This window comes from Pinus tabuliformis, chromosome 5_1 (genome assembly GCF_031772625.1).
Source record: "Pinus tabuliformis cultivar Carrire ecotype Pingquan chromosome 5_1, CPIR1, whole genome shotgun sequence".
NCBI lineage: Eukaryota > Viridiplantae > Streptophyta > Pinopsida > Pinales > Pinaceae > Pinus > Pinus tabuliformis.
In genome coordinates this window covers 67,258,022-67,284,356 of record NC_142305.1, presented here as the reverse complement: position 1 = coordinate 67,284,356, position 26,335 = coordinate 67,258,022, and the positions used below count along the sequence as shown (strand labels likewise).

The 26,335-nt window shown below is 41.9% G+C and overlaps 1 protein-coding gene across 4 annotated transcripts in view; it reads left to right on the top strand.

Annotated features, from left to right (window-relative positions):
* Positions 1-26,335, top strand: part of LOC149163480 (ADP-ribosylation factor GTPase-activating protein AGD12-like) — a 210,658-nt gene that overhangs the window by 103,277 nt on the left and 81,046 nt on the right. For 3 of the 4 annotated variants that reach the window (XM_089431744.1, XM_089431745.1, XM_089431746.1), the window contains exon 4: positions 22,824-22,899. In XM_089431744.1, coding sequence (XP_089287870.1) covers positions 22,824-22,899 — 76 coding nt within the window. Of the gene's footprint in view, positions 1-22,818; positions 22,900-26,335 lie in introns of all 4 variants that reach the window. The other variant, XM_089431747.1, reaches the window with a different exon arrangement.

Below are 26,335 nucleotides of genomic sequence, written 5' to 3'. Positions count from 1 at the left end.
CCCTCAAACCAAAGCAAGACCTCTGATATATTACAGTTGGTTCACTCAGGCATCTGAGGTTGGCATTAAGAGGGAGACTACTACACCACATACTCATAAGCTTAATGGTGTGGCAGAAAAGAAGAACTGTACAATTGTGGAAGCTGTCTCTATGGGTAGATGATGTAACAATGCCTGAAGTGGGGGAACCCATGGATCCTATTTATCCACCTGAGCCTTCCTCTTCTAGGAAGAGGCCTTCATGGCTTAGGGGGATACTTGATGATGCTAAAGGACATGCTGCACCCCGAGGAACCTTCCGTGAAAGTAAGAAACCTAATAGGTATCAGGGATACCTAACCATCATGAGCACAATCACACAAAATGAGCCTTCATCATTCTCAGATGTCGTCAAGCATCAAGTATGGAAGGATGCTATGACCAAAGAATATGAGTCTATTATGGAGAATGATGTCTGGGAAGTAGTTCCCAGACCCCAGGACAAGACAATTGTCACTTCTAAATGGCTTTACAAGATTAAGCATGCAGCAGATGGAAGTACAGAAAAGTATAAGGCTCGTTTTGTTGCTCGTGGTTTCTCCCAGAAGGAAGGTATAGGCTATGATGTAATATTTGCACCTGTTGCGAGATATACGACCATCTGCTCGATCATAGCCCTTGCGGCTTCACAAGGATGGAACCTACATGAGATGGATGTCAAGACCGTGTCCTTGCACGGTTCGATCAAAGAAGAGGTCTACATGGAGCAACTCGAAGGATTTGAGATTTGTGATTGAAAATCTCATGTATGCAGGTTGAAGAAGGCTCTCCATGGGCCGAAGCAAGCACCCTGAGCATGGTATGAGAGGATCGATAGCTACTTGATGAAGTTGGGATTCACTAGGAGTGAAGTCGATCCTAACCTTTACTTTAAGGTTGAAGATGACAAGCCTCTCATACTGGTGCTGTATGTGGATGACCTCTTTCTAAAAGGCGCAGACCCTCTTATTCACAAATGTAAGAGGGAGTTGGCTTCTGAATTTGAAATGAAGGACCAAGGACTTGAAGTGTGGCAGAAGCCAAGGGAAATTTTCCTATCTCAAGGAAAATATGCGGTGAAGATTCTGAAAAGATTTGGTATGGTGGACTGCAAGCTTGTGACTACCTCGAGGATCTTAACTTTCAGAAGTTATATGGTAGTGATGTCGGACCAAATTTGGGAAATGCCTTTGAGTTTCAAAAACTCATTCGCGTTGATGTTCTTGGTGAACCTCCGTCCGAACATATGTTTTTCAATTAGCATTGTGAGCTCGTATTTGGTTGAGCCTCACTAGATTGGTGCCAAGAATCTTCTGAGATGTCTTCAGGGCACACTTTCTCATGTATTAAGATACACTGCCGGAGATGTGAGACTACTTGGATACACTGATGTTGATTGGGCAGGATCGTAAGAGCACTTCCGGGCGCTGTTTCTCCTTGGGATCTGCTTCGATATCCTGGATGAGCAGGAAGCAGAAGTCAGTGGCTTTGAGCACCGCCGAAGCAGAGTATATTTCTACTAGCATGGCCTCCTGTGAGGCAGTCTGGTTACGAAAGCTCTTCAGTGAGTTGCTTGGATTTACATTGGATACCACCGTGATCCTATGTGACAACCAGGGTGGGATTCATTTGTCAAAGAATCCCGTATTTCATGATCGCTCCAAGTATATCGATATCGGGTACCTCTATATTCGAGATATGGTGCAATAGGGAACTATCAAGCTCCAACATATTGGTATAGATGAACAAGTTGCCGACATTCTGACAAAGCCCCTAGGGAAAGTAAAATTCCTAACTTTTCGAGAACAACTTGGTGTTGTTCAAAGACTCTCCGATGAGGGTCCTACATGTTGCATACATTGAGTTCTGGGAGCTCTGAGGGCTTGCGGTTCTTACTGGAGCAACACACGACCATAGGGTGACTCACCCTCCCCTAGTTGTGCGCACTGGAACAAGATGATTTGCTCTCTTGTGGAACAGGATGATTCGCTCTCTTGTGGAACAAGATGATTCGCTCTCCTGTGTAGCAGGATGATTAGTTCTCCTGTGAGGCCTGGATTGATGTGTTCTCCATGGCGATTATAGCAAGATTGATGTGTTCTCCATGGCGATTGTAGCAGGATTGATGTGTTCTCCTGTGAGGCCTGGATTGATGTGTTCTCCTTGGCGATTGTAGCAGGATTGATGTGTTCTCCTATGAGGACGGGATTGATTAAGTTCTCCTATCGAGGCATCCTACCCATGCAGTCTGGGACTCATGGGAAGTACCTCTCATCTAATCAATGACCAGGGAAATGAAGTTAGGGACCATAGTAGTATCGATGGACGCATTGTTGTATCTACCGTACTCCCTACGCTAGGATGACCTCCATTGATCTGGGACCAGTGGTAGGAGTTGTACCATACTATGACGCTGACTTTGGGTCGGTTGAGACTGGTCTGGGACCAGCGACTGACTTCGTGTCAGTGCAGTACTAGTCTGGGACCAATGAGAGTGGTACATACTATGACGCTGACTTCGGGTTGGTTGAGACTGGTTTGGGACCAGTGGTACACTCTTTGAGACTGCGATACTGGTCTGGGACCAGTGGTACACTCTTTGAGACTGCGATACTGGTCTGGGACCAGTGGTAGGAGTGGTACCTACTATGAAGCTAACTTCGGGTCGGTTGAGACTGGTCTTGGACCAGTGGTACGCACTCTGAGACTGACTTTGAGTCGGTGGAGGATGATACTGGTCTGGGAGCAGTGGAGTTGTACTCAATATGACGCTGACTTCAGGTTGGTTGAGACTGGTCTGGGACCAGTGGTACATACTCTGAGACTGACTTTGAGTCAGTATGATACATCCACGATCATTTCTTCTTCTTCATAATTCGGGCAAAAGCAGAGCAGAACAGAACAAGGCAAGAGTAGAGCAGAACAATACAGATTAGTACAGGGCAGAACAAGACAAAGCAGAACAGGCAGAATAGAGCAGAGCAGGGCAAGGGTCAGGTTGTACAGGGCAGTGCATTTGATGGATGAATAGTAGCGACCGACAGATAGATTGCAGATGAAGTTCTCCCTAGTTGAGAGGGAGTGTTAAATTGGCAACTAAGGCCAAACTTCATGTGGGTCATCTTATTCATGGCTAATAATATTTGTATTAGATTCCTCTCATCGAGAGGTGTAGGATTGATCTAAAGATCATCCGATTTCGATAAGTATTTATGGAGATATGAATTTATTTTGATTATGGAATTATTATCAAGCCGACCTACAACTCATGTAGGTTCAGAAGCCCAAAAATCGCATCCATTCAAACATCATCAGTTGTGTATAAATACAAGAGGACTTTTCCTCATTTGCACTCACTCATCTCATCACATCTCTCTCTCTCCCCTGCGCAGAAAAGAGGCTCTTCTCTACTGCGCAGAAAAGAGTCTCTCTCTCACACATGGAAGGAAGTTGCTGAAACTGAAGCTACAACTGCAGATCCAAAGTTTGACCAGCGTGGACCGTCAAACCTCCTCTTCTGAACTGCGTTGTAGGTTCATCTGAACCTCCTCTGAAGGCTGCAACTTTTGGTGGTGGAATCAAGTCGATCCGACAATCGGTTTGCGAGATATTGATTGCCCTAGTTTGAAGGACGCTGCTGACACTGAAGCTGCAACTGCAGATCCAAAGTTTGACAAGCGTGGACCATCAAACCTCCTCTTTTGAACTGTGATGTAGGTTCATCTGAACCTCCTCTAAAGGCTGCAACTTTTGGTGGTGGAATCAAGCTGATCCGACGGTCAGTTTGTGAGATATCGACTGCCATAGTTTTGATGATGAAGCGCTAATGCTGACGCTGCTGATCTAGGGTTTGCTACTGCTGATATAAATTAGATTTATTGTACTATTTCTCTCTGTTGAATTATTGAAGATAAAAGAAGATTTGATCAAAGGGTTTCCCCACACATTGTGGGGTTTGTCCTTGGCTAGCCGCCACATCTTGTGTCTTTTGTCTTGGCTTGTTTTCTGTCGATCATTTAATGTTCTATCTGCACTTTACTTTATGTACATGTGATTGCTAATATGTGGAATATAATAAGAAAAAGAAGTAAACTGTTATAAGCATAGAACATACCATAAATTAACAGAGGTACTACTGCCGAGATTATTCTCTGTTGGGTGAGCCGGTTTTGGCACCCAAATTGTATTCAGAAACTGCATAATAATAAAACCCTCAGATAGTTGCACCAATTTCCCCGCATTGGGTTTTTCTGAGGACATTGGTCCAAAAACAAAGGTGTCACTTGTGTGCTTGTTTTGTTTCCTTCAGTTGATGATTTGTAATGTGTTGAGCATGTACTTGTATTTATTTTCGGTATTTACATGGTAAATAACTTGTTAATTAATTAGAACAAGTAGGCAAAAATAAATCAGAAAAGTACACGAAGGGTTTCTAACAGTTAGACTTAGAAATTCCAACATGGTATCAGAGCATGGTTGCAGATCAATGGAGAACTAAGGACATCAGTAGAGCAGAGCAGCATCAGCAAAAAATAGCTGTCCCGAGTGACATAAGCTATTCCTAGCAAAGAAGCAGCAAGGAAGGGGTGACGCAGTGCCTGCGTCATCAAGTTTGAGTCGGGAAGAGGATCAACGCAGTGGCAGAGGGGAGCAGATTCGACCTACGTAGTGCCCGATCATCTTTCTCAATCAGGAAGGATTGATGCCCGTGGCCAGGAGGTGCGGATTTTGTTGACGTTGGGATTGCGCAGAGCCTAGAAGCTCTAACCTTCAGTTTGTTGGGGCTGAGGTTGTGGGTAAGTTGCAGAGTGAAGTTGGTGGGGTACTGTAGTCAGAACAATACCTAACACGGCAAGACCAAGGAGGAGGGAGTTTCTGCCGAGGATTTCTAGCCAAGAAATCCGGATCAGTGGTGCAGCTGCACTAAGGATCAGAGTGGGGGCATCTCGACATTGGCAGAGGGGTTTCCAAGAGGGAAATCGAGGCTCAGAGGGAGTCACACTGAGAACTTCCAGAAGGGAAGTAGAGGAGCAACGAGATGAAAGTGAACGAGGTAAGAGAGCAGGACAGACTGGACTGAGCCTCAAACTTCGTAGTCTGGAAGGCCAGAATCTTATTTGTTCTAGACAGGAACCGTCTCAAGCACTTCGCCTTGAGGACAATAGCGGTCCCAGTTGACCTGGCTGATAACGATAAGTACACGGATGCAATGGCGAGAGCCAAGAGCATCATCCTTGACGGGGTCAAGGACCATGTAGTACCACACATTACCGAGAAGAATACGGCAAATGAGATGTGGAAGGCCCTAAAGAAGTTGTATCAACATACTTCCGTGCAGAGGAATATGCCACTAGAAAATCAGTTGCGGTCATACCAGATGCAAAAGGGAGAACAGATTGACCCCTTCCTCGGTCGATTGAAGGAGACCCGGGATCAACTGACTTCCATAGGAGCCATGCCAAATCAAGAATTGATGGTGAGAATAGCTCTGAACATAGTCTTAGAAGAATGAGAGGTGTTTGTCCAGAGCATATTGGGCAGGGTGACCCTTCCAGATTGGGAGGAAATGTGGGCGGCTCTTCACCAAGAAGAGATTAGAACGCTAAGTAGGGCGGGAAGCAACGGAAAGGGGATCAGAATCAAGAAGGAGGAAGAGGAGGATGCTGCCCTAGCATCTGAGGGAAAGCAGGAGAAACGGAAGAAGAAGGACCTCTCCAAGGTCAAATGCTTCAACTGTGGGGAACTAGGTCACTATGCGAGCCAGTGTTCGAGGAAGAAGAGCAAGGGAGAGGCTTCTGAGACCAAGGCTGTGCCAGCAAGGGCGGAGAAGGAATTGGAGACAGATGATGACTGTGCCATGAGTGCTCACACGCCACTTGAGAGGAAGTGGGGAGACATCGAGCTATAGTCAGATGGACTACAGGTAATGAGGGGTAGGATCCTCGAGGTACCCAGCCTCTTGGATTATACCTTGCTACAGGAGCCCCGATGAGTAGCAGTACTGGTGGATGTCAGTAGAGACGGATGTGGATTGAGTGACAGAGGGAGCTACTGTGCAGGATTCCCAGGACAACGCGAGGCTAGCAGGTTGCAACAGTGCGAAAGGCACAGGAGTGTTGCACTAGTGCAAGATGGCACAGAGAGGTGTGCAACGATGCGAGATGCATGGAGTTGTTGCAGCAGTGAAGAAGTCAGAGAAGGGGCACTTGTCAGTGACATAGGGAGTTTCAGCATTGGGAGTGTTTCTAGCTTGATGAAGATGTCAAAGTTGGGAGATCAGTTACTTACTTCTCAGTAATTGAGTTGTAGTGCAACAGTTAGCAGTGGCAGTGCTATGGGCAACATGATGTAGCATGATGAGAGGGAGCTGCCGTACAAATGCAACAGTGGTAGTGGCAGGGCCATGGGTAGCAGTACATGATGCAGCAGTGCACAGGATGTTGGGCAACAGGCCTAGCATCAGCGCAAGGACTGATGTCGGATGATCAGGGTGATGCTCAGTGAGGAGTATTACTAGAGCACAGTCCTCGCTAAGAGGGAGTGTTGATTTGGGGTAGCATCAGCAGGGTTTGCTAAGGAAGTCGAAAGAGTGATCAGAGTTGCAGTTGAGAGGCCATGAATACAGAAGCAGAGAGGCAGAGACAGTACTGGGAGGATCAGCGAAGAAGTCGGGAGAGAGGGACGCAGAGCCAGCGAGCGGTTCACGTAGAGCCAACCAGGGCTCACGCAAAGTCTGCTAGGCACTGTGCAATGCCTCAAAGAGCCAGCGTGGGTGACGCAGTGCCTCCAGAGGATGACGTAGGGCGAGCTAAGGTGACACTAGGCAGACGCTGGGCTAGAAAGGGATGACACAGTCCTTAGAGGTTGACGTCGGGGTTTTTGTGGGGCAGATTGGAGCTGGGAGCTGTCAGAGTGTTTATCCGAGGTTTCAGCCAGAATATCTACTTCCAAGTGGAGAGGTACTACTGCCGAGATTATTCTTTGTTGGGTGAGCCGGTTTTGGCACCCAGATTGTATTCAGAAACAGCATAATAATAAAACCCTCATATAGCTGCACCAGTTTTCCCGCATTGGGTTTTTCTGGGGACATTAGTCCAAAAACAATGGTGTCACTTGTGTGCTTGTTTTTTTTCCTTCAGTTGATGATTTGTAATGTTTTGAGCATGTACTTGTATTTATTTTCAGTATTTACATGGTAAATAACTTGTTAATTAATTAGAACAAGTAGGCAAAAATAAATAAAAAAAGTACACGAAGGGTTTCTAACAGTTATACTTAGAAATTCCATCACTAAAGATGTGTCTCCCTCAACCATCGAAATTCAAGTCAATCAACTTGTGAAGGCTCCATTGTTCAATGGAACTTTGATATATGGGAGGCAAGATCGAGGAATTTCCTAAAAACTCAAGGCATTGAAGTCTGGAAATCAGTGATTGTTGATAGCATGATGGATGGAGAATCTAAGGAACATAATACAAGAGCAATGAAAGGAATCTTGAATGGGCTACTTGATTCTATGAAGGCCAATTTTGAAAAATGTTCATCAACAAAAGGCATACGGGATAAACTTCATGATCTTCACTCAAAAGGAGCATTGACAATGATCTATAGTCAAGAAAATGATGGAAAACAAGAAGGAAATCTAGAGCCCATCAAGGAAGCTAAAGATAAGAGTGATGACATCAAGGCTAAAGAAGACCTAGAAGATGAAGAGAATGAAAAAGATTTTGAAGAAGATCTCCTCACTAAACTTATAGCTTCCATGGAAGAGATTATCAATTTGAAAAAGGAAAATGAGGAATTTAAGAAGAAAGCACTAGCTGGTGACCAAGACCAAACAAGGAAGGAAGTTGACCTTGTCAAGCTTCAAGTACAAGAAAGAGATGAAGAGCTTGTCAAGCTTAAGAAGGAATCTCATCAAAACAAAAGAAAGCATCATGAAGAATTCATATCCATGACAAATCAATTGGATAAGGCAAAGAAACGGGAAGATACCTTGTCAAGTCACCTTGAACAAAGGCACAAGAGCTTGAACAAACTTGAAGATGAGATTGGTCAGCACAAGGTAGAGGTCTTCTCTCTCAAATCTCAACTAGAAGAAGCATGAAAGTTAGCACAAGGAGCTGAGAAGACAATGGAAGCATTAGTAATTATAGAAGGACAGGGTGATGAAGCAGAAAAGGAGAGAAACACCATGATATGCCAACTAAAAGCAAAGGATGAAGAGATCTTGAAACTAAAATTCGACATCAACCTTCTCAAGGCCCAATCACGTGAAGCAACCAAGATGAAGGAAGAAATGGAGATCATTCTATCAAAGAAGGATGAAGAATTCAAGGAAATGAAGGAAGAAATTGTCTTTCTTAAAAAGTAAGTTGACTTGCTGAATAAGAACTTGAAAAGCTCTCAAACCCTAGATGACATCTTAAGTCATCAAAGGTCTCCCCTCGATAAATCAAGTCTTGGCTATGCAGGTGAATCCTCAAGCAAGAAGGAAAATGCTTCAAACAACATGGATGTGAGGAAGCCAGGAAAAAATGTCGATGCTCCCAGCAAAGGCAAGAGTCAAGTTGATAGTGGAAGAAATCCTACTCCAAGAAGAAATGCAAATGGTGTCAAGGATGCAAGAAGCAATGGTTATCATCAAAGGATCCCAAGGCAAAAAGACTTCAGAAGTACATCAAGGAAACCTTCTTCTCCCAGGTACCAAAGTATATTTCTTGGTTATTGCTATTCTTGTACAAATTTTGGGCACATCACAAAAGATTGTAGGGCATATCACAAAGACATCTATAATGGTCTCCGTCAATCTCCTAGAAATAATTTTGCAAGAAGTCATGATTTCTCATTCACGAATAAGATGGAGTGCTTCAGTTGCCATAACATTGGTCATATGGCACGTGATTGTAACTTGACTTGGGCCCCTACACAAGCTAGAGCCATACCAAAGAAAAAGGTTACACAAGTATGGAGAAGGAAGCAAATACAATTCGGAAGTCTCTTGAACTCTCCAACCAATAACAATTGTTGTTGACCTGATGAAGTTGTCCTTGATATTCCAAGTATTTGATGGGGAAACTCTGCCAAAAAGAAGACCATGCATACAGTTAGGGGGAGCTTATGATGATTAAGCACTCTTGTAGAAGCTATTCGTGAATGGGCCCTATGAAATCCTTGATGAGCCAATTGGACATTCATGCTTTGATAGATCATCTCTCGGGAACATTTCCATTGAAGAACATGATCCCTTATTCATCCATAAACTACTATTGAAGATCTCTTCCACCTAATCACTAAGCACGTAATATTTCATGAGCTAGAGGAGGTTGTGCATAAAGGGGGAGTTAGTAATTCTACCCATTGAGCTGACCTGTGTTAAGACAATTCATGTTGGCCTACCCAAGAGGACGTGACTGTTCATTGTGAGGACGAATAGGTATATACACAAGAGGTTAGACCTCTATTTTTGTCAAAAAATTCGGTGAAGCACAGTCAAAATGTTTTGGTTATGAAGCATATTTCGATCATTATTCTGGACAACGAATTTGTGAAGAAACTTTGGATCTGTGGGTGAAGTTTCAGCCGCTGTAATTTCAGACCTGCAATTTCTACAACTAGGCTTGTAGCTCGACCTGCAACTTACCTGAAATTTCGACCTGCAACTTTCTTGACATTTTGGCCTACAACCTTGGCCTCCTATACCTGCAATTTGAACCTTTTACTGTGGAGAAATTCGGCTCTAACAGACTTGTAATCTCAGTCTCCCGTGGACAAAATTTTTTGGACATGTGGAGTCATTTCTTCGACCTGTTTTTGAAAATTCTTTCACTGCAACAACTATTTTATTTTACCTACTTATTTCCTGATAAGTTATTTATGAAAATCCTTCGATAAGCATTAAAATAAATTCTGCTGCAGATATCGCATCATAATACAGAAACAAACACATGCACAAGAATTAACACATCGACACAAATATTTTGGACAATCAGTCCCCAGAAAAACCCAATGTGGGAAAACCGGTGCAGCAAGGGAGGATTTTATTATTCAGCAATTCTTTAGTACAACTGGGTGCCAAACTGGCTTACCCAACAGAGAGAAAATTCTTCAGCACTTCCCCCAGTCTTAGCATCAGCCTGGCTGACCTCTGCGTAGCTCCCAGACCCTCTGCGTTATCCCTTGCCTCTCTGCTTCAGCACTGGGCCTCTCCGCGTCACCCACGCAGGCCCTCCAGTGATTGTGTAGTATGCAGCCTTTGCGTTTGCCTCTCCAACCTCTACGTTGTTCCCCTGGTGCTGTTCCCGACTCTCTGTTTCGTACTTGCTGCCTCCTGCTGCTCTCCAGATCACTAGTTTGAATTTCTCAGCTAACCCGGCTCCAGAAATTGAATCGACTGGTCTCCCTCAGTATGTTCTCCCACTGACCCTCAAGCCTCTTCTTATACTTTTCCTGTTCGTCCTCCAACGGCCGAGATTAAATCTCTAATCAACAGCTAAGATTAGATTTGGATTGATCCATGACTTTTGGAACCTTCTAAGCTAGTTTTATATTAATACCCATTAATATTTTATTTTTCCTAAGTTTAGACTTAGGAACTCCATTAAAAATATTAATTATTTTAATATCTCCAAAACCGATTAGAATCTGCCCAAACCATTTATGGGTCTTAGAGATCTCATGTGCTTTAGCCTCTCCAATTTTCATGGCTAGAGCACATCTGATGCAACCCCAAATCAACACTCCCTCTTAGCGAGGATTGTGCTCTAGTAATACTCCACACTGAGCATTACTCTGATCATATGGCATCGGTACCTGTGTTGATGCTAAGCCTCCCTGCCCAACATCCTCTGCATAGCTGCATCCTGTACTACTGCCCATGGCTCTATCACTGCCACTGTTACATCTGTACTGCAGTTCCCTCTGCATCCGTGCTGCTATTGGTCCTTCTTCCCAACACTGCGTCTGCATTGCAACTCCCTCTGCATCTGTGTTGCTGCTGGTCCTTCTTCCCAACACTCGGTCTGCACTGCAAACTCCTCCTCATCATGTTGCATCGTGCTATTGCTGACTGCTACTGCAATGCAACATCATACACATTTCTGCTACTGAAATGGATTCTTTACCATCCCCATCTTCTCCCTAAAATAATCAAACTTGGTTCTTCCAAGGGCCTTGGTAAGGATGTCTGCCACCTGTTCTCTTGTAGGAGTGTAGCTCAACTGTACAGCTCCTCGTTGGACATAGTCTCTGACAAAGTGACATCGGATATCAATATGCTTTGACCGATCGTGAAACACTGGATTCTTAGAGAGCTTGATGCAACTCTGATTATCACACATGATCCTGGTTGCCTCCATCTTTCTTCTGAATAGGTTCACAAGCAATTTTCTAAGCCATATGGCCTCGCACGAAGCTGTGCTTGCGGCCATATATTCTGCCTCAGCTGAGCTCAGAGCCACGGATTTTTGTTTCCTACTGCACCAGGAGGTCATTCTTGATCCAATGTTGAAACAGTACCCAGAGGTACTTTTCCAATCCATTGAACTTCCTGCCCAATTTGCATCAGTAAACCCACTCAATCTGATATCCTTACCCCTGGGGTACAAGATTCCATAATCCATTATTCCCTGTAAATACCTGAGAACATGTTTGGCTGTTGCCCAGTGCGCCCTCTTCGGCTTCACCATGAACTGACTGAGGGTGTTGACAGTGTAGCAAATGTCAGGCCTGGTATTGACCGGATACATCAGGGACCCTATGAGCTGCCTGTATAAGGTGGGATCAACATCTTTGTCTTCTGATGCATCAATCTTCTTCCAGTTGGTTATCATTGGAGTAGCCATAGGTCTACAGTCCTCCATCCCAAATCTTTTCAAGATTTCTGTAGCATATCTCTCTTGCCCAAGGAAGATCTCTCCCTTTTGCTGCCAAACTTCCAACCCTAGGAAATAATGCATTTGTCCAATCCTTCATGTCGAACTCTGTGGCTAGATTCTTCTTGTAGTCCCCTATGAGCCTGGATGATCCTATCAGGAAGAGATCATCCACATATAATACTAAGATTAGAGGTTCATTCTCTACAACCAGATAGTATAGATTTGGATCTGCGTCACTCTTAACAAATCCCATTTCCTGCAAGTAGCCATTGATTCGCCCATACCATGCTCTAGGTGCCTGTTTCAGTCCATACAAGGCTTTCTTCAATCTGCATACATGAGACTTCTTCTCATGTGTCTCAAAGCCTTTTGATTGTTCAATGTATACCTCTTCTATCACACCGTTCAAAAATGTCGTTTTGACATCCATTTGATGAATCTCCCACCCCATCTGTGCTGCAAGAGATATCACGGTTCTAATAGATGTATACCTGGCTACTGGGGTGAAGGTCTCTTCGTAGTCAATTCCTTCCTTCTGAGCATACCCCTTAGCCACAAACCTGGCTTTGTATTTCTCAACACAACCGTCTGTAGCGTATTTGATCTTTTAGATCCATCTTGAACCTACCACTAATCTGTCTTGAGGCCTTGGCACTACCTCCCAGACATCATTCACCATTATGGAGTTGTACTCCTCTACCATAGCATCAAAACCTAATGTTGAGCTACCTCCTGAAAACTGGCAGGCTCCCCATCCTGAGCTACTAATGCCTGATATCTATCTGGTTGTTTTTGCTCCCTCCTATTGTTTCTTAGCGCACCGATGAACTCCTTTGCATCTCGTAGAATCTGACGAAGTTCCCTGCTCATTCTTCCTCTGCCAGCAAGTGCTTTTGGTAGGTCCTTCTCATCCTCTGATTCTTCCTAACTCGAGGAAGAATTCTTTTCTTCCGCTAGTTGAAGAGGTTTGACCAACGGTAACTATTTTGACTGCTCCTCAGAAGGCATTTCTTGAGATTTTCTGAAAGCCCTGTCTTTCATGAACTTCACATCTCGTCGAACTACTACCTTCCTACTCCCTGTAAGATAGATTCTGTATGCCTTAGCGTTCTCGCTATATCCCACTAGATATCCTTTCTTTGTAGTTTGATCCAACTTCTTCCTCTTTTCCTCGGTTATGCGGCAATATGCTAAGCTCCCAAATATCCTGAAATGACTGACTTCAGCCGTCTTCCCTGTGAAGACTTTCTCTGGAGTAATCTTGCCCAATGCCCGATGGGGAGTTCTATTCTAAACATAGATTGTTGGGTTGCATGCTTTTTCCCACAGGAATTTTGACATATCTTGATCATACATCATGGCCCTAGCCACTTCTACAATAGTCTTGTTCTTTCTTTCTGCTACTCCATTCTGCTTTGGATTGTACAGAGCTGTCCACTCTCTTCTAATGCCCTCCTTAGCGCAAAAATCAGTGAAGTCCTTATCGACATACTCTCTACCATTATCTGAGCACAAAAATTTTATTTTCTTCCCACTCAAATTCTCTACCAGAGCCTTGAACTCTTTTAATCAACAAAAAACCTCGTCCTTGGTTTTCAAAAAAAAAAATCCAAGTTTTCCTTGAGTATTCATCAATGAAGGTAAGGAAGTACTCACCACCACTAAGAGTTTTAGTGGACATGGGTATGCAGATATCTGAGTGTATCAATATTAGTACACTCTTGGCCCTGTTTTTACTTCTAGGAAATGCTGCCTTGGCATACTTTCCTAGAGCACATCCTTTGCATGCATCATCTCATTCCATACTGAGATCCAGAACTCTTGTTACAGTGCTCCTGAGAATTATCAAAGCCCCATGGTGCAAATGTCCCATTCTTCTATGCCATAGTTCGTTGAAATCCTTTTCTCCATGACTGCCTATTAATGCCAATGGTGATTCTAGCTGTAGTCTGTACAACTTGTTACTTTTGATCTTGATTTGCACTTTCTTTTTCCGACTCGGGTGTTTGACGTATACTTTCTCCTTGATGAAGAAAACGTCATAGCCTTTTCCTAGAAGTTGCGACACGGAAAGTAAGTTCATCCCCAATCCTGGTACATGCAGCACATTGGTAGCACGGAATTGCTCTCCTGTTTCTATTTGAAAAACTATGGTACCCCTCCCTACTGGAGTACATTTTGCCTTGTTCCCCATGGTAATCTCAAAGTTCATCTTCTCCTCTCGATAATCTGAGAAACATTCCCGGATGCCCGTCATATGCCAAGAGGCCCCACTATCTATATACCATACCTCTGATGATGCAGAGCTAGTCACACAAGCCACTTCTTCTTCCAGCTTGGGAGCCAACATAGAGAAATGGAAATCACTTTCTCTTGTGCAATATTCTGAAAATCTTTGCGAGTCTCCTGACGTAGATGCCTCTGCATCATGGTCTCGACCCATAATTGGTTTTCCCTTCTCGTCTCTGATTACTTGCTCTATTACCATGTGAAACTTCTATCACTGCAACAACTGATTTATTTTACCTACTTATTTCCCGATAAGTTATTTATGAAAATCCTTCAGTAAACATTAAAATAAATTATGTTGCAGATTTCACATCATAATACAAAAACAAACACATGCATAAGAATTAACACATTGACACAAATATTTTGGACAATCTGTCCCTGGAAAAACCCAATGTGGGAAAATCGGTGCAGCAAGGGAGGATTTTATTAGTTAGCAATTTTTCAGTACAACTGGGTGCCAAACTGGCTTACCCAACAGAGAGAAAATTCTTCAGCACTTCCCCCAGTCTCAGCATCAGCCTGACGGACCTCTACGTAGCTCCTAGACCCTCTACGTCAGCCCCTACCTCTCTGCTTCAGCATTGGGCCTCTTTGCGTCACCCACGCAGGCCCTCCAGTGACTATGCAGTATGCAGCCTCTGTGTCTGCCTCTCCAACCTCTGTGTTGTTCCCCTAGTGCTGTTCCCGACTCTCTGTTTTGTACTTGCTGCCTCCTGCTGCTCTCCAAACCACTAGTTCGAATTTCTTAGCTAACCCCGCTCCAGAAATCGAACTGACTGGTCTCCTTCAGTATGTTCTCCAACTGACCCTCAAGCCTCTTCTTATACTTTTCATGTTGGTCCTCCAATGGTCGAGATTAAATCTCTAATCAACAACTAAGATTAGATTTGGCTTGATCCATGACTTTTGGAACCTTCTAACCCAGTTTTATATTAATACCCATTAATATTTTATTTTTCCTAAGTTTAGACTTAGGAACTCCATTAAAAATATTAATTATTTTAATATCTCTGAAACCGGTTAGAATCTATCCAAACCATTTATGGGTTTTGGAGATCTCATGTGCTTTAGCCTCTCCACCAATTTTCATGGCTAAAGCACATTCAATGCTACCCCAAATCAACACTGTTGTAGCACTTTTTGCAGAGTTGCAGACAAATCTTTTGTTTTGGGCATACTTTTGTTAAGCCACCTGTAGAAGCTCATTTAGAGTTCGGATCCTTGTTGGAAAGGCTAAGTTATACCATAGACCTATGGCAACTAGGAGTTAGCCTCCATTATGAGCTCGGACTACAGATTACAGTGTACCTGGAGGTTCAATTAAAAAGGCTCATATCTGCTCCTGTGTGTGACAACCACCTATTGGAGAAGCTCAACTCTAAGCCAACAATCTGTGTGTAAAAGTCAAACATATAACTGTTTGGATCATCACTAATCATAAAACTCAAACCTTATCTCAGTATCTCATAGCCCAGAACTGTGGTGCCTAGGATCTGAAGTTTGAAGAACTATGGAAGATCATTATACCTCAGATTAGCATTTGAAGAAAACATTTGAAAGCATGTTTTGAAGGAGTTTTTCGATGTAAATCTATAGACACCTCTGAGAAGACTTTGAAGAAGAAATAAGGCCAGCAAATCTTGGAGCATTGAAGAACTATTCTAAAAGAAACATTTGATCATTATTGAAGACTCCCTTGGAGATTTCTTGAAGAACCCCTTGAAGAGGCCTAGAGAAGGTTACAAAACTTGGGCTACCTATTGAAGACATCTTAAAGGAGACTTGAAGCTAGTCTTGGAGACACTATGGAGACATGATGGCTTGTTGAAGCCCTCATGAAGTAACTTTGGAGATCTTTGTTTTGGGTAACATGAAGAGCAATGGTGACACCTTCTAAGAGATCAAGGTTGTCATTGATGATGTGATGTGGAGACTAAATGAAGGGATAGCTGAAGATTGGCAGGGCTCGTTGAAGAAGACATTGGGAGTCATGAAGTATAACCAAACATATCTTGACAAAGCAAAGCTATAGGATTGGTGTCCTTGGAGTTCGTGCTCCTAAACTCAAGGTTGGTGCCTTGGATAAGATAGGGTCGAAGCCCTAGAGGTCGGAGCCTCACTAAAGTCCAAGTTGGTGCTTGGAAACAGGTTGGAGCCTAGGAGATTGAAGATTGGTGTCTTCATCTAGGGTTGGAGCCCTATATAAATTGTACTTGATTCATTGTAAAGATTATATTAATAAAAACATTTATTCCTATTGTTCATTTTGTGTTCTAAATATAAGTGATCTAATCGGTAAAAGTAACAATTGAAAAGAAACACTGATTCAACCCCCCTGTCAATATTTCCAACAGACTCCACATAGAGCATTGGGCAAAATCATTCTAGAAAGGGTCTTCATCGGGAAGACACCTGAAGTCAGTCATTTCAGGATATTTGGGAGTTTAGCGTATTTCTGTATACCCAAAGAAAAGAAAAAGAAATTAGATCAAATTGTTGAGCAAGGATATCTTGTGGGATATAGCGAGAATGCTAAGGCATATAGAGTCTATCTTCCAAGGAGTAGGAAGGTAGTAGTTCGGCGGGATGTAATGTTCATGGAGGACAGAGCTTTCAGGAAATCCCGAGCAATGCCTTCCGAGGAAGAGTCGAAAGACGAGCCGTTGGTCCAACCACTTTGACCAACAGAAACTAGTACCAGAAATTCTCTTGAAGACAAAGCTTCAGAACGGGGGGAATCTCAGGAAGAGGAAGCGCTGATAGATGTGCCCACTACCAGTGGAAGAATGAGCTGGGAACTCCGACAGATTCTATGGGATGCAGAGGGCTTCATTGGTGCACCCAGGAATAATAAAAGGGAGCAAAGACACCCAAACAGATACCAGGCCTTAGTAGCTAAGGTTTGGGAACCTTCTAGTTTTCAGGAGGCCGTTCAGCATCAAGTATGGGTAGATGCTATGGTGGAGGAATACGATTCTATGATGGTCAATGATGTCTGGGAAGTGGTACCTAGGCCTTAGGACAGGTCAGTGGTAGGTTTGAGATGGATCTATAAGGTCAAATATGCTGCAGGTGGCAATGTGGAGAAATACAAAGCCAGGTTTGTGGCTAAGGGATATGCTTAGAAGGAAGGGATAGACTATGATGAAACACCTTCACCCTAGTAGCTAGGTATACTTCTATTAGAACCGTGATATCTCTTGCAACACAGATGGGGTGGGAGATTCACTAGATGGATGTTAAGATGACATTCTTGACTGGGTTAATAGAAGAGGAAGTATACATTGAACAAGCAGATGGTTTTGAGACACATGAGAAGAAAGCTCATGTATGCACATTAAAGAAGGCCTTGTATGGGCTTAAACAGGCACCTAGAGCATGGTACAGTCGAATTGATGGCTACTTGCAGAAGATGGGGTTTGTCAAGAGTGACGCAGACCCTAATCTCTACTATCTTGTCGTAGAGAATGAGCCTCTAATCCTAGTGTTATATGTGGATGATCTTTTCTTGACAGGATCATCCAGGCTCATCAAAGACTGCAAGAAGAACCTAGCCACAAAATTCGACATGAAGGATTTGGGATAGATGCATTATTTCCTGGGGTTGGAAGTTTGGCAGCAGAAGGGTGAGATCTTCCTTGGACAAGGGAGATATGCTACAAAGATCTTGAAGAGATTCAGGATGCAGGACTGTAGACCTATGGCTACTCCAATGATCACCAACTAGAAGAAGATTGATGCATCAGAAGATAAAGACGTTGATCCCACCTTGTACAAGCAGCTTATAGGGTCCCTAATGTATCTGGTCAATACCAGGCCAGACATTTGTTACGCTACCAACACCCTCAGTCAGTTCATGGTGGAAGCCAATAGGGTGCACTGGACAGCAACCAAACATGTTCTCAAGTATATGCAAGGAACAATCGAGCATGGACTATTGTACACCCAAGGCAATGACATCAGGTTGAGTGGGTTCACTGACACAGATTGGGTTGGAAGTTCAGTAGATTGGAAAAGTACAACATTGGATCAGGAATGACCTCCCGGTGTAGTAGGAAACAAAAATCCGTGGCTCTGAGCTTAGCTAAAGCAGAATATATGGCAGCTAGCACAGCTTTGTGCGAAGCAATATGGCTTAGGAAATTGCTTGTGAATCTATTCAGGAGAAGGATGGAAGCGACCAGGAACTTGTGTGATAATCAGAGTTGCATCAAGCTCTCTGAGAATCTAGTATTTCATGATTGGTCGAAGCACATTAATATCAGGGGTCACTTTGTCAAAGACTATGTCCAATGAGGAGCAGTACAGTTGAGGTACACTCCTATAGGAGAATAGGTGGCAGACATCCTCACCAAGGCTTTAGGAAGAACAAAGTTTGTTTATTTCAGAGAGAAGATGGGGATGGTGAGGAATCCATTTCAGTAGCAGAAATGGATAAGTGTTGGGAGTTGCAGTGCAGCAGTTAGCAGTGGCAGTGCTATGGGCAGCATGTTGAGAGGGAGTTGCAGTACATATGTAGCAGTGGCAGTGTCATGGGCAGTAGTACAGGAAGTAGCAGTGTAGCTAATGTGGGGCAGTAAGCCAAGCATCAACACAGGTACCGATGCTAAAGATCAATGTGATGCTTCTATGGTGTAAGCATTGCTAGAGCACATTCCTTGCTAAGAGGGAGTGCTGATTTTTGGTAGCATCAGATATCCTCTAGCCTTGAAATTTTGATTAGAGGCTAAGGCACATGTGATCTCCAAGACCCAGAAATCGTTTTGAGAAATTCCACCAGGATGAGGAGTTATTAAAATAATTAATATTTTTAATGGGTTCCTAAGTCTAAACTCAGGAAAATAAAAATATTAATGGGTATTAATAAAGATAAGGGTGAGAATCTTCTAAGAGATGAGGATCAAGTCTGTTTAAATCTTAGTCGTTGATTAGAGACTTAATCTCGGTCGTTGATTCATCAACAGAAAAAGTATAAGAGAAGACTTGAGGATTATTTGGAGACACACCAACAGATACTCAGTATCTCAAGGAAAATCGATTCTCAAGAGAAGGAGATCGATTTCAGAGGGAGAGTTGCAGGGTGGAGGAAGAGGAGGGCATCAGCAGCAGGCAGTGACACAGGGACAATAAGAGATAGTGCAGAGAGAGACACAGTCCAGAGGAGAGACGTAGCCTTCACGCAGGCTGACGCAAAGGAACGCAAAGCCACTTAGAGCCATGCTGAGCCACGCAAAGTGACGCAGAGGCGATGCATGAGTGGGAGAAGGGTCTCCAAAGTGTCAGAAAGTCTCAAAGGGAAAGTCTTAGGTGTTTTCTTTCAGTTTCTCTATAAAATCATTCCTTGTAAAAGCGATTGCTGCTGAAAATTAATAAAACCCTCATCTATTGCACCGGTTTCCCTGCATTGCGTTTTTCTGGGGACAATTGTCCAAAAACAACTGTGTTGATGTGATTGGTTCTTGTGCATATATTTTCTCTGTGTAACTGTGTGATAACTGCAGTAGAATTTATTTTAATATTTGTTGAAGGGATTTTGTAAATAACTTATTGTGAAGAATAAGTAGGTGAAATAAATCTGTTTCTAAAGTAGAATTTCAGTTTAAAAATTTTCACACATATCTCAAAATGTATGATAAATCTAAAGGAACAAATATATAGTTGAGAGATAAATCCTTATTAGAACACATACTTCATACATTAGGATGATGATTCCTTAAATTGAAAATTTGCTACCAATCGTAAAATCATAAATGTGGAGTCACCAAAGCCTTGATTCTTACCTTTGGAAAGTTTCTTCTGTTGATTTGGGGTAGCATCGGATGTGCTCTAGCCACGAAATTTGGTGGAGAGGTTGGGGCACATGAGATCTCCAATACCCAGAAAGGGTTTGGGCAGATTCTAAACAGATTAGGAGATATTAAAATAATTAATATTTTTAATGGAGTCCCTAAGTCTAAACTTAGGGAAAATAAAATATTAATGTGTATTAATATGAATCCGTGTTAGAATGGTCCAAAAGACATGGATCAAGCCAAATCTAATCTTAGCTGTTGACTAGGGACTTAATCTCGGACGTTGAGATGTCAATAGGAAAAGTATAAGAGGAGGCTTGAGGGTCACTTGGAGAGCACACCAGATGATCAGTTATTCTATTCTCTAGAGCGGGGTTTGCTAAGAGAGATAGAATCAGTGATCAGGAGAGCAGTTGAGGGGCATTTAGTACAAAAAAACAGAGAAGGTAGAGATTGTGTCGGGAGAGCAATGTAGCAGCCAAGGAGAGTGATGCAAAGCCAGCAAGGGCTCACACAGGGCCACGTAGAGACAGCCAAGTGCTGCGCAGAGCACCAGAGGGGCCAGCGTGACTGACGCAGAGGTTCCCAGAGCTGACACAGGGCCTCCTGGGGCTGACGCAGGCCAAGGAAGGCTGACGCAGGGCCAACGCTGGGCTAGGAGTGGCTGACGCAGTCTAGATTGGGCAGACGCTGGGGTTGCAGAGCAGTTTTGTGCTGAGGAACTGCCAGAAGGGTTTTCTGGGGTTTCAGCCAGGAGATTTCTCTCAAACTGTGAGGTATAGCTGCTAAGGAAATTGTTAGGATATTCCGACACATAGGAAATAGTTAAGTACAACTTGGTCTAGTATAGAGTTAGGTATAGAGTTTGGTAAAGTGTGTTTTTTTACCTTGTACATTTTGTAACTTATAATCCGACGGTCACGATATGTAGTGATCCGACGGTTCATTCTCTCCTCGGTATTACCGACACTTGATCCGTGGCTTGACACCCGATTGGTCCATGATTTCTATTTAAAGCGCATGGAGGGTCATTTGTAGGGTAATCCGTGCATGAGAGAAGCATATGTAAATTTTCATTCTTTTATTAATAAATTGCCTGAAGTGGCCGCGTTGGCTCAGGCCGTGGACTGTTTCCCTCTTTTAGGGTTTTAACCACGTCAAAAATACTGGTGTATTGATCTACGATCTGTTGTGAGCGGTGTCCTTTGGTGTTCTGTCTGAAGAACTTACCCTGTAAATTCCTACAGAAATTCTCTGTTGGGTAGGCCAGTGTTGGCACTCAGATTGTACTCTGTTATTGCTTAATAAGAAAACCCTCAGATAGTTGCACCAGTTTTCCTGCATTGGTTTCTCCGGAGACATTGGTCCAAAAATAATGGTGTCATGTGGTCTGTTTGTTCTTGTTTCTTTTAGTTGCTGATCTGTAATATGTTGAGCATGCACTGGTGTTTATTTTCAATATTTACTTTGTAAATAACTTGTTAAAGAAAAATAACAACTAGGTAGGAATAAATCAGAAATAGTGCATGAAGGGTTTCCAAACTAAGTAAACTTAGTACTTCAACATCTTCTTGCACTGTACTCTTTTATCTTTTTGTTCTAGTGGAGTTGTCAGGGGTGATCCTATGAGTTAGCAATGATAATACCAATCTCACCAAGATACAAATATAAAAAGTCTTACCAAGATGATGTTGTTGAGTGCTGGATCATCTGACATTGTCCCCGGAAATGGCGCCAAAAAATTTTACTGCCCAAATTAACAGTTTTGTCAAGGCCCATACAAGATGCTAAGATGGCACACACAGGACAAGTGCTCATTGTCACCTCGACATGAGTCCCCGTTCTTCAAGCCCAATTCCCACTTAAATGACTTTTTCTCCGAAAGACTCCCACCTAAACGACTGGGAGGATTCCTTAAAACTATTATTTCACCAAGGAGATTTGTAGACTAGTGCCTAAAATGGGGTATAATATGAAGAGAGGAGTTAATTCTTTCTAATTATGCTAATCTGGAAATGATATCTATGCAGAAAAATAGTGTAGACCAACAATTGAATTTACTGTAAACTCAAGATATTAAACTTGTAAATAGTTCAAAAAAGTAAACAATTAATATTCTTACCAAATATAGAAGTTATACTTGAAGTGTACCTTAGATAAGGGGTTGTCCTGTGTTATTCTGCTTGCTATTCTGTGACTGCAGCTCTGAAAAGTGCAAAAAAAATGCAGAATCAACAAAGTAACCCCCTTTCTGGGACCACCTGATATTATTTTGTTGTCAGTTTCAAGCCATCTTTTTCTTGGATCCATTCTCATGGTTTTAGCTGATTGACTATTGAAACTATGAATATGGTATTGTGAACAATGTTGTAATTTACAATTATTACCTTTGAGCCCCTTCACTCTAATGATTTTTGCATAGGTACATGTGCCAGAAACAGTATCAATGAAGGTATTGATAATGAAAGAAATTTCCACAAGTTTAGAATAGACTATCGTCATGGTATAAGAAATATAGGTTTATTCTCATAGTATTTACTAGTGCGGTTGAGTACAAGGCATTTATACTGTTATGAGTAAATCGTCTGAATGAAATAATATTGGAATTACTAAAGATTTACTAGGAAGTTGCCTAGATTTGTGCTTAATGTAAGTGCAGTGTGCAATATTGAGATTTGCACTTTTTGCTTCTTTAATGGGGATTTTACTATTGTATGTCTAAGATACGAATTTTTTTATTCTATTCATTTCCTTCTTCATTGTTGGAGATATTATTCAGTTGAGGTTGATGGGGCCATTAGGAGGCATGCTGTTCTAAGTAATTTTGCATGTATTTCAAGTATAGGTCGACAAACATTGGCGTTTTCATTTGCATAAAGTGCTCTGGCGTGCATAGAAGCCTTGGAGTTCATATATCAAAGGTATTTAAGGACTTCTTTTGTCTGTAATATGCATTCCAAATGAATAACCTGTCTTTATTTTTGTAAGAAAAAATTGACGTGTATGAGAGTATTTAAATGAACTATACAAAACAATTTATTTTCCACCTTTCATATTCATATGATAAGCGTTGGCACCCAAGCACATTTTAAATTATGTTAGCATTTATATATTTCAGGCAAACAGCCAACCCCAACTTAGAATGATTCAATTTGTAATGTTTAATTCACCGTTCTGTATTGAGGTCTCCATGAACGGGGCCATTAATTTATGGAAGATAAGGGCTCCAGCATTTGTGCGAAATAACCAAGAGAATTATCTTCAGTTTTGATTGATGTTCAAGTGAATTGCAGCTAAGCATAATACATGTATAATCTTAACGATACAAAACCACTGTGTTCAGCACATCCTGGGCATCCACATTTACATCTCTTGCTCGTTATTTTGGCTCAATATTTCTATAAACATCAAACTTTTCAAGATTCTGTTCTTACATTATACACAGTGCAAGGTGATCACCTTGTGTGATGATTCGTTCATCATATAATCAGGAGGATAGTACATAACCATCCAAATCTCAAGAAGCATTCGTACCAACAATGTTGAGATCCCTTAAATACACATGTTAATGCATTATGAATCTATCATACTGTTTGTTACATCTCTCAATGGTTACAATGTGCTTAACCTTATCATTATCAGTTGGTAACAAGTATGCATAATAGCTTATTTATTCTAATAATTTTTTATATAATATAAACTGCACCTCCTGAGTCCTTACAAATCATTATCTATGAGAAGAAATATTCTCAACAAACAAAAGTGCTTATAGGAGGAACTTGCAACCAAAACCAGGATAACCTGAGATCTATAATAGACATGTGCAAGCATGAGAATAATTCTCGAAGGCTATTATATACCCAGACCTAGAGCATATTAATTATTCATAAAACCGTTCATAAATTGTTTATGGTGCACATGGTTTAATTATCTTCAGTTTTGACTGATGTTCAAGTGAATTGCAGCTAAGCATAAACTGTGTATAATCTTAATGGTACAAAACCACTGTGTTCAGCACATCCCGGGCATCCACGTTTACATCTCTTGTCCGTTATTTTGGCTGAATATTTCTATAAACGTGAAACTTTCCAATATTCCATTCTTACATTATACACAGTGCACGATGATCACCTTGTGTGATGATTCATTCACCATATAATCAGGAGGATAGTACATAACCATCCAAATCTCAAGAAGCATTCAATTGATAGTAGATACATTGTACCAACAATGTTGAGATCTCTTAAATACACATGTAAATGCATTATGAATCTATCATACTGTTTGTTATATCTCTCAGTGGTTACAATGTGCTTAACCTTATCATTATCGGTTAGTAAAAAGTATGCATAATAGCTTATTTATTCTAATAATTTTTTATATAATATAAATTGCACCTCCTGAGTCCTTACAAATTATTATCTATTAGAAGTATTCTCCAGAAACAAAAGTTCTTATAGGAGGAACTTGCAACCAAAACCAGGATAACCTGAGAGCTATAATTTACATGTGCAAGCATGAGAATAATTCTCGAAGCTTATTATATACGTGGACCTACAGCATGTTGTTTATTGTACGCATCGTTTTATTTCTGAATATTATGAGTGGAACATTATATCATATATATTATTGTATAAATTCTTCATTGTACCACTGTTGCTTGCAGTTAACATAAGTGTCATTACCAATATGTGTGATACTACTACAAATGTTTGTAGATCTATTAATAAAAACTGATCACAAACAAAGGATGCTTGCAAGAGCTTGAAATAAATAAATAAGCTTCAAACTAATAGACTTCCAAGCCGGAATCGACTATTTTTTATAGCTTGATTTCCCAATGGAATAGAAGTAACAAGTAATGTTAAATTATGGTATGTTCTATGCTTAGAGCAGTTTACTTATTTTTCTTCTTATTAGCCACAGATTAGCAATCACATATACATTAAGTAAAGTGCAAATAAAACATTAAATGATCAACAGAAAACAAGCCAAGACAAGAGACACAAGATGTGGCGGCTAGGCAGGGACAAACCCTAATGCGGGGAAACCCTTTGATCAAATCTTTTTTTATCTTCAATAGTTTAGCAGAGAGAATTAATACAAAATCTGAATTCAGTAATTTTATATCAGCAGTAGCAAACCCTAGATCAGCGAAGTCAAACTTGGTCAAACTAGCTGAAATTGACCTCTTAAATACTTGATCAATTTCCGGTCAACTTGTCCTCGAACAGCTTGAAGAAATAGCCCTTGAACAGCCCCAAAAGTTCAGTCAATTTGCAGATTTCTGAAGTCAACTTGCAGCCCTACACTACGGAAGTCAACATCGGTCAAACCAGAGGTCAGATCACCTCGATTTTCGTGCCAAAGATTGCGGCCTGCCTAGGAGAGGCAACCACACCCAATCCGCACTTTTGGAAGGTCAATGCTTGGTCAACACTGGTCAAAGAGATGACCTGCTGCCCTAGCGTCCTTCTTTCTGCATCTTCCTTGCCCTAGGATGTCTTCCTTTTCTGTCACGTGTGAGAGAGAGAGAGGCTCCTTTTATGTGTAGGAGAGAGAAAGAGAAGATGAGTGAATTGAATTGTCCAAATGAGTAGAATGCTCCTTGTATTTATATGCAAACATTGAGGTTGAATAGACATGACTGTTGAGCTTCTGAGCCTACATAAGTTTGTTGGTCGACCTTGACAATTTGTCCATAATCAAAATAAATTCATATCTCCATAAATACTTATCGGAATCGGGTGATCTTTAGATCAATCCTACACCTCTCGATGAGAGGAATTTAGGAAAAATATCAGAAGCCATAACTAAGGTGATCCACATGGAGTTTGGCCTTAGTTGCCAATTTTAACACTCCCTCTCAACTAGGGAGAACTTCATATGCAATCTGTCAGACCGTCACTCCTATCCATCCATCAAATGCACTGCCTTGTACAGCTTGACCCCACTCTGCTCTACTTTGCTTTGCTCTGCTCGAACTATGAAGAAGAAGAAATGATCAAGGATGTATCATACCATCCTCCACTGACCCAAAGTCAGCCTCAGAGTGTGAACCACTCTCACTGATCCCAGATCAATGGAGGTCATCCTAGCATAGGGAGTACGGTAGATACAATGATGCGTCCATCGATAGTACTACTATGGTCCCTATCCTCATTTCCTTGCTCATTGATCAGATGAGAGGTACTTCCAATGAGTCCTAGACTGCATGGGTAGGATGCCTCGATAGGAGAACTAATCATCCTGTCCACAGGAGAATGAATCATCCTGTCCAGTGGATGCCATGGAGAACTAATCATCCTGGCCTCCAAGAGAACTAATCATCCTGGCCTACAGGAGAACTAATCATCC